The 19461-nt window shown below is 53.2% G+C and overlaps 5 protein-coding genes across 5 annotated transcripts; 3 read left to right on the plus strand and 2 right to left on the minus strand.

The window, feature by feature from the left end:
• Positions 1 to 28: 28 nt before the first annotated feature.
• On the minus strand, positions 29 to 1180 carry BESB_055570 (LYAR-type C2HC zinc finger protein; the record flags this gene model as incomplete). Its single annotated transcript, XM_029363992.1, has 4 exons — positions 29 to 85; positions 283 to 375; positions 570 to 853; positions 1018 to 1180. The coding sequence occupies 4 exons, from the start codon at positions 1178 to 1180 to the stop codon at positions 29 to 31; spliced, it is 597 nt and encodes a 198-aa protein (XP_029219915.1).
• A 1239-nt stretch (positions 1181 to 2419) lies between these two features.
• On the minus strand, positions 2420 to 4164 carry BESB_055580 (3'(2'),5'-bisphosphate nucleotidase; the record flags this gene model as incomplete). Its single annotated transcript, XM_029363993.1, has 6 exons — positions 2420 to 2605; positions 2702 to 2831; positions 2961 to 3109; positions 3331 to 3455; positions 3598 to 3745; positions 3934 to 4164. 6 exons carry the CDS (start codon positions 4162 to 4164, stop codon positions 2420 to 2422), a joined length of 969 nt encoding a protein of 322 aa, XP_029219916.1.
• Positions 4165 to 5492: 1328 nt separating this feature from the next.
• Positions 5493 to 8906, plus strand: BESB_055590 (ubiquitin family protein; the record flags this gene model as incomplete). Its single annotated transcript, XM_029363994.1, has 8 exons — positions 5493 to 5640; positions 6175 to 6333; positions 6460 to 6558; positions 6862 to 7076; positions 7350 to 7418; positions 7691 to 7772; positions 8218 to 8512; positions 8771 to 8906. 8 exons carry the CDS (start codon positions 5493 to 5495, stop codon positions 8904 to 8906), a joined length of 1203 nt encoding a protein of 400 aa, XP_029219917.1.
• A 2024-nt stretch (positions 8907 to 10930) lies between these two features.
• Positions 10931 to 11842, plus strand: BESB_055600 (uncharacterized protein; the record flags this gene model as incomplete). The annotated part of the gene is made up of 3 exons (XM_029363995.1): positions 10931 to 11012; positions 11127 to 11552; positions 11721 to 11842. 3 exons carry the CDS (start codon positions 10931 to 10933, stop codon positions 11840 to 11842), a joined length of 630 nt encoding a protein of 209 aa, XP_029219918.1.
• A 1054-nt stretch (positions 11843 to 12896) lies between these two features.
• BESB_055610 (F5/8 type C domain-containing protein) lies at positions 12897 to 19098 on the plus strand (the record flags this gene model as incomplete). Its single annotated transcript, XM_029363996.1, has 25 exons — positions 12897 to 13098; positions 13161 to 13234; positions 13296 to 13374; positions 13434 to 13615; positions 13671 to 13754; positions 13815 to 13905; positions 13968 to 14290; positions 14362 to 14450; positions 14502 to 15007; positions 15063 to 15141; positions 15196 to 15425; positions 15485 to 15567; positions 15622 to 15709; positions 15765 to 15867; positions 15923 to 15989; positions 16052 to 16324; positions 16385 to 16547; positions 16604 to 16739; positions 16830 to 17193; positions 17254 to 17507; positions 17564 to 17807; positions 17867 to 17966; positions 18026 to 18143; positions 18199 to 18522; positions 18867 to 19098. 25 exons carry the CDS (start codon positions 12897 to 12899, stop codon positions 19096 to 19098), a joined length of 4488 nt encoding a protein of 1495 aa, XP_029219919.1.
• Between the last annotated feature and the right edge of the window lie 363 nt (positions 19099 to 19461).

A 19461-nucleotide genomic window follows, 5' to 3' on the forward strand; every position in this document is an offset into this window, starting at 1 on the left:
CGCCACACCCGAAGAAAGATCAGTAGAGTTAGGCGGAGACGAGTCGCACAAATTCATCCTTGTCATTGACGAAATCCTCTGGTACCTGAAAACAGCCCGTCGAATACACACACAGTCGGAGGGACGACGTGGAATTGAGAAGCCTGTTACCAGATGAAAGCGTTGGCGTCGGGCCATGCTGGAAAACGCCTACTTGTGAATTCTGGCGCGGCAAAAAGGCAGCCGCCATGAAAAACAAGACAGCAACGTGACCCGTCCAGACGAACGAGAAGATTTACTCACCGCCGCAAGGCACTCGTTGATAAGGGCCTCTACGTCCTCTAAATGGCCTTTCCCGCCTTTCTGCTTGTTTGCAGAGAGGTACAAATCCACGGCCTGCAAGCAAGCAAACGTAGCCAACACAGCAAACAGAAAGCCAGTCACTGCTCAAAGAAGTGGTGCGCAGGCGAACCGGAAACCATTTGGTTCGAGGCGGTGGGGCGAAATCAGGCAGGATAATGCAGGTGAGGGGCCCAGGAGCACACTGAGCTGAACCAGTAGGCACCACTTGCAAGCATGCAGGCGCTTACCTTATCGGCGAGGGGCTTCCACGCCATCGAGTGCCCAGGTTGATTGGTCAAAATATGTTCAACAGTTGACTTCCAGTTTCCCTGCCACTGAGCAGCACTGCCATTGACTTCCATGGCACCCAGAGGGGCAGCCTTGTCTTTTTGCTGGCGCCCAACACCGTTGCCATCTGCGGCGACCTTCTGTTTCTTCTGGGCCGATTCGCGTTGGCCGGCGTGCGGCGCTTGCGGAGCTCCTCCGTGCCTTTTTCGCGATTTGGCGTACTGGCCGTGCCACTTGTCTTCCTCTGTGCACCAGCCGCAACAGAGATGCAGAAAAGTGTCGCCTCGCGGGGCATTCCAGCACGCGCGTGCCCATCAGCACCGAGCAAAACACGAGGCCAGTTCACAATCGGTCAAGGCAGGAAAAGCAGATCAAGCACGGCGTTTGGATCAAGCTGCCCTGTCTCACCTGTGGTGCAGCTCGTATGACCAACAATCGTTTGCCGATCAAACGTCTTGTAACAGTCGATGCAAGTGAAGGCGTTGGCCCCCCTGCATCTGCCCTGATAATGCTTTGCGACCGCGTTTTTCTTCAGTACCTCCTGGCACTGTTCACACGTGAAAGAGACCATTTTGCCGAAAGGATTTGGCAAAGGAGCATAAACCTCTGGACTGTGGTGATGGCTCAAGATGAGCAAAAACGCGCTCCGCAAAACGCGATCGAGCTGCTGTAACGCTCTGGCTGCTCACGCCATCAAGCAGCTCGTGCGCGTACAGACGAGGTCAAAGCGTATGAAAAGGCCTTTAAATGATCTACAAATCAGCATCGTGTGCGAAAGTTCGGGGTCAATAAAAATATCTTGGGGACATGCATGCTGTCATGTAAAACCAAAATCACAAGCGGCGAAAAGTCACAGGCGTCGATGCATGCCGTCACGGCGTCCGGACAAAGCTGTCCCACAGGAGACAACAGCGAAACCAGCGAAATCCCAGGTCGACAAGACACACGGTCTTCAGCTGTTCGCACAATCCTGGCCCTTTTGTGCATCTCTGCGCTGAAAAAGACGTGTTGGTGGGCGACCGCCTTCTCTGTACTAACGCGTAGATGCTTTTTTGTTGCTCTGGGAAAATAATAGGAGAAATGTGGTATAGTTTGTAGTGTATTTGCACCAGAATCGTCGCTTGAGCTAGCTACGAGGCTCGTGGGACGCAAGAATAAGTGAGCAGGCCTCACAACTATAGACTCTCACGGGACTCCCAAGTAAGCGGAGTTAGCCGGATGATGACAGTCAGTTCAAACTGCAGCGTAATCGTGGTGTCCCAGCTTCATGCGAAGGAAGGAGTGCTTGGCAGATTCGATGAAAGAAAAGAGTCTAATGAGCGAATGACGGTTCAGTGGAGTTGCGCTGATGCCCGCATGAGTACGGGTCTCCCGCTGCAACAAGAAATACTCAATGGAGCGTCACACAAAGTCTTCCGTTGAACAACCAACAACTGGGAGTGATATCTTCGTCCTGCCCCAACAAAGCCAGAGGTCGGGTGCGCGCACCGACACGAGCTCAAAATATCAAAGTCACTCACGATGAACTCCAAGAGGCGCGTGTCAACAACAGATGGTGCGCATTTTCACCTTTGACATCGAACCTTCCGCAGAAAGCCGGAAGCAATGGGGGGGGAAAGCAATGCCTCCGCGAAGCACAATCACTGTGCGCAAATGCCTTCCTTGTCAGGCGTGGTGAATCCCCGCCTTTTGCAAACTGCTTTTCCGGATACAGCGGCAACATCACCTGTATAGTTGGCATTAGCGAATTGCCAACGCTAAAACACCGCATGGACCCAGTATGGCAATGACGCCACGGAAATCATGTATTTCAAGCTGACGCTGAGACAGCCGCTGCCTTGCCCTCTTCTATTGATCGCTCTCTCCCGCAGAGGGAGAAGAGAGAACTGCTGGCATCCTTATTTCTCAGTGCAACGAAAAACGGATTCAAGAGACTCTCCTTGTGGTATCGGAGAGTCTCTCTCGACACGTACATTCCATTGGCGTCCTTTTGAACCTGAGAATCGCAGACACGCCACGGGGGTCACACCAGCGTGGTTGCAGCCTCCAGCACCGTCACTCGGGTGCATGTGCCCCAGTTGCCGGCACTTACTTGATAAATTTCGCCGCCGGCGAATAATAAGACCGCGTGAGCAGCGCAGGTATCCCACTCACTGCACAATGCGAAACGGGGGTACAGGTCCGCCTGCCCGTCCGCGAGCATCAAGATCTTCAGGGACGATCTGCGAACAGCCAAACGCCACCAACCGACAGCAAAGCAGCGGCGCTGAGAAAGCTTAGAGTCTACCCGGAAAGGTTAGTCTGCTCTCGCACACCATCTGTTTGGAGAAGGGAAGCCATACTCCACTCACCCGTACTGGACAACTCGCGGCTGAGTCAGTTTTTCAATGAAGGCAAGAGTGTCTGGGGAGTTGTGCGATGATGATGCCACAACTCTGAGCTCAGGATCCGCTGCTGAGAAGGACGCGGTCTGGAGACTCTGACGAGGTTTTCCCGGCACCTGCAAATTCGAGACATAAATACTAGCCACTTTCTTTGTACGACGAGGACTGTTGCGCGTTGACTTCCACCCCTGCTTAACACCTTTTGTTGTACGGTGAGAGTAGCGACCCTTCTGGGTAAATATTGGCAGAGGCACGGCGGAGCCGTTGGGGCAGGCCTCGCTGGCGACCAGCTGGCGAATTGTGCGGCATATCGGAGCAACCCTGTCCCTGCTCTCACCAGTTTGAAAGATCCCACGCCCGCCGCACCAAGAAACACGTCGCCTTGAGTGGGAACTGTGACGACTCCGAGAATCGGTTCGCTTCCTCGGCACAAGCCTACATTGACCGTAAACTGCCCGTTGCCTACAACAAGGAAACGCATGGTCATGCTTTGAGTTTCCACGTCAACAAGTGACTAACGCTGTGACAGCCGCACACGCCTGCCACGTGCATGGGGACCTCTGTATCACTGACTGGAGCTCAGAAACTCGTTCGTGGGCCTTACGTTTGATAAACTCTTTTGTACCGTCAAGGGGGTCAATAATCCAGAAATACGTATATTGGCTTCTTTCCTTCCAGCACGCGTTTTTGTTTTCCTCGCTGATAACTGGAATGGCAGTCCCGTACAACTGTGTCAGGCCCGCACAGATGACCTACGTAAGACAACAAACAAGCCGTCAGTCACCTTGAGCGCGTTTTTCGAAGTTGGTCACACCCAGCGCATGAAGTAAAGCTCCTACAGTGGACTCGCACTAACCAATACTCGGTGTGAACCACAAATACGAATCGTATGGGGCTTCCCTGTATATGGCACTAAAAAATCTTGGACTCTGGCACGCACCTGGTTCGCTTGCAAGTCAGCTTTTGTCAGAGGCTCCTTGCCGTCCTTGAATTCGATGCTCCATTCGTGGCTTGATAAGTTGTACACGTCCAAGACAGCTTTGCTGGCTTGGCAAGCAATTTTGACGACGTCAATGATGTCGATAGCTACATTGATATCTTCGAGCACTAAATGTGGGAGCGGCCGGAGGTCAAGCCCAACAAAGGGTTCATTTGACTCGGAGGAAGCCATTGTTTTGGAGGAGGAATGGACAGAAGGGTCGATTAAGGCAAACAGAATCGTAGGAAGGCAAAAAGGTCGCGTGCCATTGACAGCCGCAGGAGCGAAAAGCAGGGGGATTCTTCCTTGCCGACGAGTCCTCGATTCGCTGGATGGAGTATTGCGAAATGAGGCGTGGCACGGTTCAGATCCGACACAACAGGTGGTCGACTCTCACAGCTCGATTTCACGCACACTCCTGAGAGATTGAATACCTTCTATGTCTTGTTTTTAGCCGTCCGCGCAAATATGTATGCTGGGAGGCTACGTCGCTATCGAGATGCCCGCTGGGCGTCGCTTGGCAGAACGAGCCAACCGTGCATTTCGCGGAGCAGTCTTAATGTGATAGCATGCCAGACATGCGGTTCTATGCCGCGTTTGTCTCGTTCCTGAACACACTCGTGCAGATTTATGGGCTGCCCCCGGTCGCAACTCGCACCTGTCTCTGACTGACACGCGTAAAGAAGGCTGCGCGAGAAAACGTCCGATTCAGAAGACTGTGAATGCCGGAAACGCTTGTGGTTCGGCTTGCTATCGTGCTCGGCCCCCTGCATCTGGAGCGCTTGGAGACAGGATGGTGAGGACCTATACACGAGGATATCAAGAAGCCGGGTGAGTAACCGACTCTGGCGAATCAAGGAGGTCTTCTACCGTGTATTTCCGTAACTCCTGTTAACACATCCATGAGTCCTGCACCATTGTCGGCTGGTTCCGGGTATTTCCTGTCTTTTGGCTGGGTCTTTACGAGAGACAGTGTGGCCTGCTAGGTAGATTTGATCGGTGTGAGACCGACTGCCCGACGCGCCGCAACTGTGCAGCAGCCTGAGAGCACTCTGGTTTTGTCAAGACGGTGGAGCCGGCGTGCGATTTTCTTTCTCACGGTGCGTTACTTCAGTGTCCCTTCTTATGTTCATTAGCCCTTCCTTACATCGCCTGTTGCGGGATGTCAGGAGTCTCTTTGTATCTCTGTCCGCCAATAGTTCTTGAAAAGCAAGCGGTTTCTTGACCCTAGGACGAGGCGTTGTGTTGTGTCTGGAGCGCTGTTGCCGCACTCTTTCCCTGCGTTTTTTGCGGGGGCGGTCGTTTCTACAGTAACCGTGCAAAAAGTGCTGTCGGAAGGCAGAGAATTCCTGCTCGTCGGTTTCTTTTTTAGTTATCGTCACTGAGTCGGGTGTGACGCGAGCCCGATTTTTTGCGTGGACATTCCTTCTCGGTTTCTTGTGGAATCACCCGTGATTCAATCAGCCGTCAGGCTGCCCCGTCAGCTCTCCCAATTCATCCTACCTCATTCATTCATCATCATGCCGCCGGCCAAGGTGACGTTCAAAGTGTCGGGGGGAAGCCAGTTTGTTCTCGAACTGGAGCCGGAATGGACTGTTAAGCAGGTCAAGGAAAAATGCTCCGAGAAAACAGAGATCCCCGTCCAGGCTCAGCGTCTCATCTATAAAGGTTAGAGCGTCACGCCACTTCTGCAAACGGTCTGAGCAGCAGCGCCTCGTTCTTCGATTGCAGCATTCGTTGTTTACCCTTTGCCCCACGCGGGCTGCTGTCGCCAGTGGGAGCGGCCTTGTCCGGCTAAGCTAGGTCTGTTGCTTGTCAATCGACGTATTCCACTACACTCGTGTTTCGTGGAATTGCTGATAAGGCAGCCCGGGACATTCCGCGGACGGGTGCTGTCCCAGGCTGCCTTCGTTCTTCACACTCAATCGTCGGTCAGTGAGCCAGGCGTTTCCGGAGAAGCGCTAAGAGCAACAGCACACGCGTCCTGCACCCGTAATAAGGAGGAGGAGAGGGGGGATAGGAGAAGTGTAACTCACCTGTTCCGTTCTCTTCGCAGTTACTGTGGGGAAGGGTATGGCGCGGGATTTCTATCGTTGCGGGAATCTACGCTTAAAGCAACAAGCCACTCGTCAGAGAAGTTCGCGAGACGTGCAGACTCGATTCGCTAATGTCGTCAGGATGCTGGATGTGTTTGCTTGCCAGGAAGGATTCTGAAGGACGGCGACTTAATTTCGACGCACGATGTTCAAGACGGCCATATCATCCACTTGGTGAAAAACGCAGCTGCAACTGCGGCCTCATCCACCAACGCACCAACAACGGGGTCCGCTGCGGCACCTCAGCCGAGTTCTGATTCGGCGGGTACGAGTGCATCGCGGCATGTAGAGCGACAGTTGTGCCTCATCTACTGTTCCTATTCACCGCTGCCAAATATAAATTGAGAGGCATTTGATTGCTCTATGCCGTTTTCCCGGCTTGTTCCTGCAGCTGCTCAGACGCCCAACGCGAATGCCACACCAGCTGCAGCCGCTCCGCCGCTTCCCAATCCGGCAGCTGACCCGTTCCTGCAGATGTTCATGCAAGGAGGTGAGAAGCCCTCGCTAGCAAAGAAACCGGCGAAGGCCTGGGCTGTCCCAAAACCCCCTGGAGAGTGCGTGCGAAGGGCGCGCCTACGAGAGATTCGTTTCCATCGGCTGCTGCGGTGGCTCGCTGGTCTGCGCTGTGCCTCGGAAAGGCAGCGAAGCGGGAAGCAGATTTGGAAGCATCCACTGAATCGAGACAACTGAACGAGCTGGCTTTGTCCTTGTTCCCTGGGAGCTGATCGTTGGACGTCAAGCTCCGTCTTCATTTTCTACTTCCTTTCGTGTTGTTTGTGTGGTGTTGTGACAGGCTTGGGAGGCGGCATGCCTGGAGCTGGTGCCGCAATGCCAGGCTCGCACGATGGAGCCGCAAGGCTGCCGGGCATGCCCCCGGGGATGAATCCGGATACACTTATGCAGTTGATGCAGAGTCCTCTCCTCCAACAGACCATGCAGAACTTGTCTCAGAACCCCCAAATGTTACGAGCGATGATGGAAAGCAACCCGATGCTACGACCCATGATGGTACGTGAAAAGCCTGTTGCGTCGGTGCTTCGCTCCCCACTCCGTATTTGCAGTGTTTGCGTCAGGAGAACAGGCTTCCCTGTGGTGGCATTTTCGCAGACTGCGGTGCTCGCAGCCTTCAAGTGGTGTTCATAGCCGCTGTGTAGTTCACAAGGCCCCGAACGCCAGTAATTTGCAAGAGAGGTAGGCTCCTCCCCCTCTCGCCGCTCCCCGGTTCGGTTTCGGTTAGAGGCTATGACATTGGCGGTTGCGTGTTGTTGCGACTTGTGCCAGCCGATGATGCAGAACGTCTTGGACAATCCCGAGCTGCTGCGGACTTTTCTCAACCCTCAGATGATGCAGGTCTGTTTCAAGCCAGAAAGTAGAGTGCATCGGAGCGTGGGGCCGTGGGTGTTGTTTTGCCCCCCTCCCCTCCCCCCCCTCCCACTGAACGTTCCCGCCGTGGGCTTTGTAACATACCAAAGCGGGGAAGATATGAGTCACCTTTCCATTCGCGTTCACTGGACTGTCGGCTTGCTCATTCAGCAAAGTGATCCTGGAAGGTGCCGTGAGCAGCGTGAAGTCCTTTTCTGTTGATCATGTGCACTGGAAATGTGTGCTTTCTCCTTTGACAGGCGTCTATGCAAATGCAGCAGGCCATGCAGAATATGCAGCGTGCGCAGCAAAGTGCAGCCCAAGGAGACGCCTCAACGACAGGTGCGGAGGCTTGCATTTCTTAATTGCCTCTCCTTGTTTACCTTTTCCCAGTTTTTGCCCACAGGGCCATTATGTCTTCCGTAGTACAGAAGCAGGCCGCGGCGCCGAGGATCGGGAAACCCACACTGCGAAGCGGCGAGTATTTTCAATTCGTTCCACTTCCAATTGTCTCCGCTTCCACGGCTATAGCGCATCCAACGCAGAACGGGTTTCTCCGCGTACACATCGCTTTGATTATGGCGTGCTCTCGACGCCACGTGCTAGTCCTCTGTATACTGCGGCTGCTAAACTGTGAACTCGGAATCCGTAGAGAGGCGGTGGGCCGAAGCCAAGGCGCTTCAGAAGACGCGCAGGACGACAATTTGCGCGCCTCCTGCATCGCGTCCCCATCCGCCTCTCCTTCTCCTCCCATAATCTTTTCTGTGTGTGCATGCGCATCGCGCAGGAACGGGGGCGGGTCAGACTGCAAACTCTGGAGCGGGCGCAGGCTTTGGCACGCCCTTTGGAGGGATGCCGGGCGCGGGAGCTTCTGGGCAGCCCGATCTGGTGGCGATGATGCAGCAAGCTCAGCAAATGCTCCAGCAGAACCCCGAGCTCATGAATCAGATGATGGGCATGATGGGTGGCGGAGCCCCCGGCGGCATGCCAGGGGTCAACCCCTTCATGGGCAGCTTCGGAAGCATGGGGAGTTTTGGAAGCATGTCCGGAAGCCCAACAGATACCAGGCCGCCGGAGGAACGGTGAGTGCGCCCTTGCGAACCGCGAGGCTGAGTCGGCAGAAGAGATGCTATGTAGCTATTTATATGTATATATCTAAATATATATATTTATGTTACAAAGCGGTCTTCCCACTGACTGAAATGGGGGGTAAACGCGGTGGCAGGAGAAGAGTTATCCTGGTCTGTTGCATCTCAGAACTGAATGAACCCACTCACGAGGCGAATGTATATGCGTGTGTGTTGTGTGTGTGAAATGGTCGGCTTTGAATCCTCCGTCAGGTTTGCTACGCAGCTGGAGTCCCTAAGAGAAATGGGTTTCATTGACCGTGATGCCAACATTCAGGCACTGCAGGAGACGGGTGGCGACGTCAATGCCGCGATCAGCCGCCTGCTGGAGCGGGGGATTGGCAACTAGGCGGACGAAGAGATACTGGTTCGACGGAATCTGCACTTTCTCAGCATGTTGGGGGGGCGGTCCTCGTGGTGCTGTGGCGGCGCGTGAGTGCAGCAAACGCGTGTCTTCTGTCTCGCCTTGCACCAAACATTTGTGGTTCGTGATGTGGCGTGAAACTTATCATAAAGAACGTATCGACAGTTCAATACTTCCCACAGTCACTGGAGGCTCATAAAAAGTTCACTCGCGGCAAATCTGCGGTGACCAGTGAAGGAGCTCGGCGACAAAGCAATGCAGAGAAAATTGGACAACAATTACAGCAGGAAGAGTAGCAAGCTGGTAAAGACACAGTGGACGGCTGCGCACCCAGAACGAAGCAAAAATGCCACCAGGTGGCGAAAGCCACAGGTTTCCAGGATTACTGGAAACACTCATGAAATATGAGAGTGGGTCGACAGCAGTCAGCATGCGAGAAGTCCGCCTCCTCCTCTCTGCCCTTTTCTGGCTGCTGGCAGAATAGAAGGGAAATGAAGGGCGTATCCTGAATGAAAGAGGTTTCCCCATATCTTCAGCAAGTCGCGCGAGCCGGAGGGAGGCCGTTTTCTTCTGGTGGTTCATCTTATTCATCCTACGAAAAGCCGCGGACCAGTCGCGAGGATCAAAGCATAGTGTGCAAGACGAAGAGCAGCTCGTCGCTCGGAGGATGCTCATATATGGTCATCCTTTTGGTTCGTGACACCAAGCTCGACGGCGTTTTGTCAGCTTCCTGGAAAAGTGTCTTAAAGGGAGCGCAGCTCGGCGAGGGCCTGTTGTGACAGCATCACAGTCGCACACTTCATCTCTTACGAGGGCACGTCATTCAAAGGCGGGTTGCTCTAAACTGCATATAGTGTAGCAGAAACAACTGTCGTAAGCTGCATACATGAGTGGGCGGACGCATTTGTGGCGGCACAGTTAAGCACGCAGTGGCAGAGGCCGCCTTTCACGCAGAACGTAGGCCACTGCCCTCCAGTGGGCTTCCAGCTACAGCATCCAACGCTGACAACGCTCACTCGGAAACACCCCGAACTACAGTAGGTGCTTGGGGACATTCGGCTTGCGACTACGGGGTTCTTCCCTTCTTCATGTCTTACGGCAGTGCAGACTGCCTGCGCGCGTCGACGGTCGATGCGGCCAGGGCTGTCTGCCGGAGAACGCCCATTTTTTTTTGGCCCGCTGCCAGCAGTTGCCTCTGCGGATTTTGCCTGTGCACCAGGAGTGCCAGGCCTTCTCTGTTTTATTTTGAGGTGTTGGCGATGACGCTCGTGCTGCTGGTTCTTGGTACAACGGATCCGCGTAGTTTTCTCTCGCTGAGGAGCAAACTTGGACAGGAACTTGTTCTCCATATATTTCTCAACAAGTTGTTTCATCGTGGGACGCCGAACATCACCAGCAGATGACGGGTCGTTCCTGCTGGTTTTCACCTGAACATTCGCTGACACATGACGCCCTTTAGTCATATTCCTTATCGTCTTGGTGGCCGGGGATTGCTTTGCCCCCACTCCCCGAGGCCCTCCATCTTTCCCCCCTTCGTTGGACACAGGTTTCTTCGGCATCGATACATTGGCATATGTGCACCAAGGTGAGGAACAGAATAATTGGAGTCAGGTCAAGTTCAATAGAACTGAGCAAACGCTTCATGACCACCGAGGGTTCCGCCGCGTATGCATGCAGGGCTAAATGGTGCCCTCTTGTGCATGCGGAATTCATGCAGCATCGAGATGGCCCTGCACGCTGCAGCACGGACGAGGTCCAGTAAAGCCACTTGATTCGGCACACTGAGTGAGTTCCTGGTTTGCTGTTAGCGGCGCCAACCCACGGGAGTGACGTATGTATGGATGTTGCTCGGTAGCACTGCTCACACGGCTCGTCAACTGGCCGAATTCTCTGGTCGTCGTTCGCAGCATAGAAATCAGGCGGGATACTAATTGCAGGAGGACGGGATTGGCGAAGGCCTACACGGTGCATGATGCGGTGCTTCATTTTACCTTGAAGTTCTGCTCAGGATGAGAGGAGGCCGGGGCGGCAGGGGAGGAGGTTCTGCCGGAGACCGGAGACCGTGGGTTCGTGATGGCACAGAACGCCGAGGTACGTTGGCAGCTTAGAGCCTTGCCGCTAGTTACGGTAGTTTCTTGCAGTTGCTGACGGAGTCACGTGAATCCATTGGTTTCGTTTGGGTATTGTTATTGATGTTTCGTCCAGGTCCGGTGATTGAAGAAGCTCCGCTGTACCCGCCGAATCCAGAACTTCAGCGTGCAGTCCCCCTTGACCCGAGCATGGGATGTCTCGTGCTGATTCATCGGTTACTGACGAACTACTGGCGGAGCTCTGAATTTTATATTGCTGATCGCCCACCTAAGCCGGAAGTTGCGCGGTATTCTAACAGGAGTCAGAATCAGGTTTATGACCTCGAGCTTCGAAAGGACGCAACTGTGTCGCACTGCCGAAAGGACTACTTTCCTGCCGAGCTTCTCCAGTCAAAACTGTTGCGTCCAACCCGCGGCTCGGGCAGAGCATGCGCTGCAGACTCACGCCGACAGCGCCTGAAGGAGATGGAACAGAAGGAAAGCGAAAGCAAGGGTGCTGACGACAAACAAAGGAACACAGGCGCTGAGGAAAAGAACGAAGGTACGACTATGTTACTCGCGCTGTCTTTCAGCAACAGGGTAGTCTGCTCATGCTGCTCACAGGTGCTTCTGCTAAATAATCATGTTTGCAGCTAAACTACAGTTTATGTGTTGTGGTAGCATGTACGTGTTGTGGTCGACCGCTGTTGCTGATTTTTCTGCTTCGCAGACGAGCTGTTTCCCGCGGAGGAGCTTGAGGACTTTGGCGGAGATGATTATGCGCACGACTATTACGCGGATGAAGATCTGGATGACCATTTAGAAGATGCAGATGATGGTGGCGTTTTTTAGCAGTCGTCATTTTAATAAGTCTTGACTGTTGTCCACAGTCGATGTGCCGCTTAGTTTACGGGAATGGTCTACCTGAATTAAATATTTTCCGTGCATATGTCCTACTGATCAACCATAACTCGTATGACGGGAACTCTGGAGAGTCTGCCTCAGCTGACCATGTGCTGAATTAACTTTCATGTCATCGCAGTAGTAACAGACGCACCGGGGTGTGTTTCAAGGAGTAAGCGAGAAGAGCCACCATATACAATAATGGCACGCGAGCTTAGCCAAGACACAGGTCCCTGTTAGTAAAACACCGATTCACCTGGTGCCCTCATAGATACCGTGGAACTTCAGGTATCACGTTGAAAGTTGAATGGGGGGAGGTTTCGGCCATGCTTAGGCGCGCGACATCCACAACGTCCGTCCACGTTGCACATGTCGAGCAACTGCGTAGTCAAAGGCTAATTCGCGGAATTTTCTCATGGAACTTAGCCAGCCGATGCAGGAGTGGGTGAAATGCGGCATGAAGCAAACCGGAGGTTCCGGCTGATCAGGATTTCAGACGGCGCACGTTCGACGCGTAGCCCGTATGGTGGATGGCTACGGAATGGTTCCGAGTTCTTTTCTAACAGCGCTTCTACTCGCTCACGCCTCACCAGTGTCCCTCACCGAGTGCCACGTAAAGTCAGCTTTGATCGTGATTGATTCAGAGGCGGGGATAGAAGCAGCTCGTGAGGGAGTGCATCCGTTTCAATCGAACGATGTGATCGGTGTACGGTACAACCTCTCAGGCATACGGTTTTCATAGAAACGCCGTATGCACCGGACAGCGTTTAGTCCAAGAATATTCCTTCCTCTAGAACTATCTAGATGTACGAAATGTTCAAAGTGATCAGCTAGCACCGAGTGTACATACACCAGGAAAACACGTGGATGCCCTTCTTCCATGTACGGATACCGCGTTTTTGAAGAGATATCTACCATTCACGACTTCCCCGGATCACCACAGAGTTGGAACTGGGTTTTGAAAGGGTTTCCCCTTTCCGCCTCGTGAGACTGAACACCAATGATGCGTAATCACTGGTTTTGTCTCCTGGCGCTTCTTTGTTGCGGGGTTTGTTGCTCTGCCCAGCATGATGCGTCTGACTTTTATGTGTTCAATGACTGCTCGGCGACTTCAACTGAAGGTCCCGAGTTTGATGCGCACCGTGCGATCCAGCCAGGCACGGGTTACTGGAGCAGTAGCGGTGGCCTCACAGACGACGAAACGGGTAAGCAAAAAACAAATCGGCCGGCGTAAGAAAAAAGTGCGATATCCCGATATGTCATGCAGTGACTTGGTCTGGCTACCTGGCGACGTCGGGAAAGCTGAAAGGGATCCGCGTCAGATGGCAATATGCTCCAGGGGTAATGGATTCTTCATGTCCAGGCGGGACTGTACCACAGTGTACGCGGTGCCACCTTTCAGGAAGTTCAAGTAACTGTTTCGCCCAACGGTGTTGACTATCACGTGGCCTTACCTTGGAGAGCAGCATCAAGCTCAGAAGGTTAGCGAAGACAAAACGGTGTGTAGTATCGGTATTCAGTACGAGCGTTTGGTGGCCAGCTGCCTATGATGAAGATATCCTCTTCCCCAAAGACGAGGACGCAAAGGTCGTCGTTATTGGAATGCGCAGGCAAATTCACGGCTTCTATGGCATAAACGAAGCCAGACCCTTGGGGTCAGGGGAGCCTTTGATGATGATCATTGGAGGCATTACAAGCCCGGCCGGGGAAATGTGCCTGCAAGTATGAATGTGAATCGAAGGGCATGTCCCGTAGTTCACCACTTTGTGGTGAGCAGGTCGAGGCGGGCAAGTTCCACTCGGAAGGATCCTCCATAGTCCTTGATTCTTGCGCCTCCGCTCTAGCTGCAGGAGATGGAAGGGTATCCCCAACAGTGTGTTTCCCGTTGTGCTGAACCGGACATCAACCTAGACATTCGCAGGAGCTCTGGTACAGCACACCTCAGATGCAATTAGTGGGCGCCAGAACCAAACCACCGAAATGTATCACACTGGAAGATGGAAGCACAGAAAGTGAGCATACCCGCAAGAGAAGATTGCGGTTTTCAAGAGTGTATGATAATGCCAATCGGCAGACGGAGGCAAAGTTGTCTTGGCAGACTGTCTCCGGGCTATGGAGGAAGGTGACGGGCGATCCTCGTGGGCATTTGAAGGCAACTCGCAGCTGCGCTTGCAGCGAGCTGGTGCCTGGTGTATGACGCAGAAGAATGTCAATGGTGCTTCGGCTGGAGTTGGCGACATAACAACGAGCGGCGGCGCTACCGCCACCAGCTCCAACAGTGCCGATGAAGCCCATGGCGCGGGTAAAGCAATCGACAAAGACACAAATACGTCCTGGCGTTCCAGTCCGGTGGAGGCCGAAGGGCAGACCGTTTCTCTAACAGTCGATCTCGGTAAGGTGCAGACAAACATACGATGAGTTTCACGGTGTCGTTTAACTCATACGCAACCGCTGCTCATGTAGGGAAGCCCAGCAAGGTGGTCAGCATACGAATCCAATGGGAATACCCCGCACTCTCGTACGAAATCTACACAAGCCCCGATGGGAAGTCTTACGTGTAAGTCACTGATCCAGAAATATTATAAGCCGTACTGGATTCTTATCCCAGACAACAAGCTGCAACCCCCGCGAACCCCTCGGTTGATTCGCTCGATGAACTGCATGGAGCTCTGGCCCAGTTCATCGAAATCCGCATGCTCAAGCCACATCCACGGCTGGGCAAGAGTGATGAGAATTTATTCTACGGCATCTACGAGGTTCACGTATACGCGAACCGTCTCGGCTCAGCTGTGGCTCCGTGCGCCGAGGCAGCTAATTCAGATGACGCGCGAGACAAGTACTTTGTAGAATATGTGACGAGCTTCAACCCCTCTTTGGCTGATAAAATCACCTCAATGGAAAGCGGTGTTCTGCTCCGACAAAAAGCTTTAAATTCGAAAGCAAAAGAACTTGAGGCTCTTTTCCCTGATATGGAAGCATGTCGGAGCGATAAACTCCAGTTCGCTGAGAGGATGAAGAGAGCTGCTGAGCGGGCTGGAAAAATTTTCGGAGAGTTCAAGTCTGCCGCTGGAGCCGAACGGCTCCGGAAGAATGTTCTGTCAGGCATGAAAGCGGGTCAGTCAATAGGCTCCCCCAGTACTTGTACTTTGAAAATCGCACTTTCCTTCAGGCGATTCAGCGTCTTCACCGGCGGACGATTGCTACTCGATAAAAACATCAGACTCCACAGCTGTTTCTGGCTTTTACTGGTAATGTCGGTCACCACGACACATACGAGCGGGCCATGTAAGGCTGTTCCCTAGGATCATGCCCAAATGTGCTACGGGTCCACTTCGAGTGTACTGCGACATGACGACAGGAACTTCGATCTACATTTGGAATGGCACGCCACCTCGGAAGCCCGACGCCACTCTGGATACTGTTGTAACACTCGATGACATTCGGAAAGGATGCGCCCAAGTTGGGCTGGAACCGATGGTACCCAAAAGTCCGCAGCATTTTAAAAGCATTTTATCAGCGCTTTATCAGATGGGTAACAATGATGCGTTTCCCGTTCGCGGCATCAATGAGAAATCATATTGTTGCTATCAGGATTTGCCCTGAAAGAGAAAGGGGCTGTTCCTTTGGCGTATGACTACAGTTGCCTTGATGGAGCTTGCACCGGCGAATATAGGGTTCGCAACCTCTTCTGCCATGCGCGAACTCAAGCTTAATGTGCCACCTTCCAGGACTTGAATGATGGAGTTACAGACATGACGTCTTTCGTGCTGTCGCAAGCCGAACCGGAATCGTCGTCGGTGAACTTGGATACCGCAGGTGGATGGCACTCCCTTCTGACTTGCCTCGCTGCTCCAAATTCAAAAGACTTCAGGGCTGGGGCTCAATGGCGATAAAACATCGTTCTTCGACCTTGCGTCGGCTCCCGTGGTGGCGTTGGTCTGCTCGGTCAACACCACTGAAGGCGAGAGATCTGCGTAAGCTTTTCTTGCGCAAAATGTGGCTAGTGCGTCTGCAGGGTACCCGTTTCAGGCCTAATGTTGATATCGACTGCGAGACAACCGCTGAAGGACACGAGGCCTTCAAAGGCATCGCAAACGTATGCCTAGTGTTCAGTATAACAGGCCGACACCTGAGCAACATAAAAGTACGTCGTTCCAGACGAACGTTGTCGTAGAATGCCCTGAGGGGTGTGCTGATGATGCCAGCTTGCCCGTTTACGGATCGGACGGCGTATACGCAGCAACGAGCTCCATTTGCAGAGCGGCCATCCACGCGGGCCTCATCAAGTCCGGCGGTGTTGTGAACGTGTCTATCGAGTCTCCGCGGGCCTCATATGAGGGGTCGGTGCAGAATGGGATCGTATCATCTGCGCTCGAGAAGTCTCCGGGCGCAAGGGCCATTGTGAGTATTCGTCTTGGCACCATCTTTAAGGTTAGCACTACTCTTTCCCGTGTAAGGAACACAGGCCCACCAGTAGCACCGGTCACACAGGAGTGTCCCGCTTTTGCATTTGAAGAGGAAGTCACCAGTTACCCTGCCACCTCGTTCTTAGAGGCTGCAACCGAAAATGACACCGCAACTATGCCGCTCGCCTCTGAGATGGGGGTAGAGGCTGACATTCAAGATGCGCTCCAACAGACCATTCAGCTCATCGGTACGATCAATACATATGAGTGTGCAATCAACACCCTTTTTAGCTAGTCGCCTCAGACCGAATGCATAACGTGGATCCCGAGATATTTATGGAGGCTAAAGAAGAAGCGGGAATGATTGTCGGAATTGCACGAAAGCATTTGAAGCCTTCAGAGAAGTTCCAGCGATCCCAGAACGCGCAGGTCCTCGAAATGTGAGAAACTATTACATGTGCCTCGCAATCAGCCGTCATATGTACATGTGTACATATATATATATATATATATATATATATACATCGTAGGTTCCTCGGCACGGAAAGTCTTGCTTCGCGCTTGCTCGAGGAATCCGGAGGAATGTTTCAGACACTGGATCAGCTTGGTCAGAAGCTGCACCTCGTTGAGCTGCAACATCTGGAGCAGACAGGATTCGAGTCTTTCAAGCTTCACCCAGGATCGATGGCGTTCAAGGATTATTTCGAGACCTTCGACAGCGTCCGGGCGAAGCATGGGCCCAGCAACTGGGGCTACTCTGCTTCTCCAATTCAGGGCAGGAGAGCAGCTGTAGGCCAGTCGACAAGCATTGTTGGTACCGCAGACACCGAGGGAACATACGCAATGTTGCGCGGGCGCCGCTTCTACGACGCAGATATCCGCATATCGTTTTACGTAAGGAAGCTACAAAACGCATGACCCAATTTGGAAGCCTGAAGCCGATGTCGGTTGCAGTCTGTAGGATCTGGTAGCGTTGGAATAGCCTTCAAGATGAGAGACTTCAACAATATGTATATGCTATGGATGAACCAGAAAGCTCGAGTCAAGCGGTTGCTGCGCATCGAAGACTCGGTGCCTACTATCCTTGCCGAACGTAAAGACGGTGGCTACGTTCAGGGGAAATGGTTCAATGTCCGCACTGAAACAAGCAAGGGAGTGATACGTGTGTGTGTCGAGGAGGAAGGCTCGACAGAAATTGAGGTCTTCAGGTATGAACCGCCAGGGACGTCAGCTTTTGTGCCGCTTTGATATAACGTATTCACAGCGTCCTGGACGAGCGCTTTATGGTTGGTACTGTTGGGTTCTTCTCTTCCGGCATGGAAGGGGGTGTGTTCTTTGAGGGGCTCGAAATCAAAGCCAAAGAATGCGCCACCCACGCCAAAGCGCCCGCGCCCGCGCCACCGCGATGCGCGACATTTGTAGATACCTTCTACGGCAATCCCAATTCGGTGTATCGGAAACTCGACGCGGCTGATGCAACGGGCGCAAGCGGCTCGTGGATATACAAGGTATTTCTGGGCGATGCTGTGAAGAACCACGGTTAGAGGGATAGTAATTTTTACTTTAGGCAAATGTTGGAAGTCGAAACAAAGTTCTAGCTCAAGTTAACGCCGTCAGAGGTCCTTCTGAAATTGGCACCTATGTGGTCATTAAAGGAAACCGGACATGTAAGGAGATATCATACAGACGCAGAGTTACTAATGCATGCAACCGCTGTGATACGCAGGCAGAAACGGATACTTCGCATTCGAATTTTTCCCTCAGTGCACCGGGGGAATAGTCGGAGGCATTTTCCGGTTCGTATCGCCACAAGAGTATCAAGTGGCAGAGCTAGCTCCTAACGAGTAGGCCACTTCACTGCAACGGGGTGCGCATTTTGCAAGTTCATCTCTGTCGCAGACTTCGGATCCGAGCAATCTCCAACGGCCACCCCCGAACAGTAGCCCGCACTCCAGCGTCCATGTCCCTGAACGCCTGGCACCGCTTGGAGATTAACTTCGAGGGATCGACTGTGTATGTGCACCTTGAGGAGCCTGGTGGCAGTACCAAGCACCTCGCAGCTGAGGATTTACTAGGCGGCCAAACCCGTGATGGACTGGTCGGCTTCTCCGCCTACAATTGCGGGGGCGTGGCCTTCGACTCTATACAGCTGGCACCATACAAACTAGAGAGTGTCACACCAGCAGCAAGCTTGTTCACAACCGTCTCTGTGACTAAGGCATGGTGAGCCAAACCAGACGAAAACTGAACCTGTTCCTGATGAGCCACACTTGTTTTCGCAGGCAGCCGTGCACAGCAAACGTTCACATTCTCCAACGACGGGACGAGTGCCAACGGATGTTTGAGAAGCACCCGGCGTTCCGCCAAATTGCTTGCGCCCAGGATTTCTGCTCCGAATGTTGCAACTACAATACCAGCCTACTCCCGAGATCAGCATGGGCACAATGCGAAAGGAACTGCCGCCGAAACGACGCATTGACCGCTCGACTAGAAAAAGCTTTCGTGGCACGAGTTAGCGCATGCCTCTCGGACCAGGGTAGCGCATTATCTCACTGTGAAAAGGTCAGTCTAGAAACAGCACGAATTGTGCATAACAATAAACACCCTATGTCTCACCAGGGAAATGACGAGTGCCATAGGCAAGCGTGCGAGCGTTGTTGCACAGAAGGCAGTTCCCCCGTTGAGGGCCTCGCAGATGACGGCGAGGATATCCTACGCGATGCTGTAAAGAGAGAGAAGGCGGAATGCACCTTTGAGTGCATGAAACGCAGCAATCGGCAGGAAAATCAGGTGCTTTAAGGAGTTGGGCATATGACGCTTCCCAGCGGTTGGCGACTGATGCCGTCGAAATGAAGACAGTGAATGAATGGCTGGGCACTGCATGCGTGTCTGGCTACATGCACGTCTCGATACTCGTGCCGGAACAATGAGCGGCGCAATGTACGCGTCGACGTATGTGCGCAGCATGGCGGTCTCCCACAGTGGGGCTTGGGCAAATGGTTTTTTCCAGGAACTTCTTTTGGAACTGTTCACGCTTTGGCTAAAGGATCCACATTTCTTCAAGTCAAATACGGCCTTCGCCTGGGCCTCCGCAAGGCCGCAACTATCGTCAAACGCTCTAGGTGCATCTGTGCTGCCCGCCGCCGGCAGAGAGTGCATGCA

The sequence above is a fragment of the Besnoitia besnoiti genome, chromosome IV (assembly GCF_002563875.1).
Source record: "Besnoitia besnoiti strain Bb-Ger1 chromosome IV, whole genome shotgun sequence".
In the NCBI taxonomy this organism is placed as follows: domain Eukaryota; phylum Apicomplexa; class Conoidasida; order Eucoccidiorida; family Sarcocystidae; genus Besnoitia; species Besnoitia besnoiti.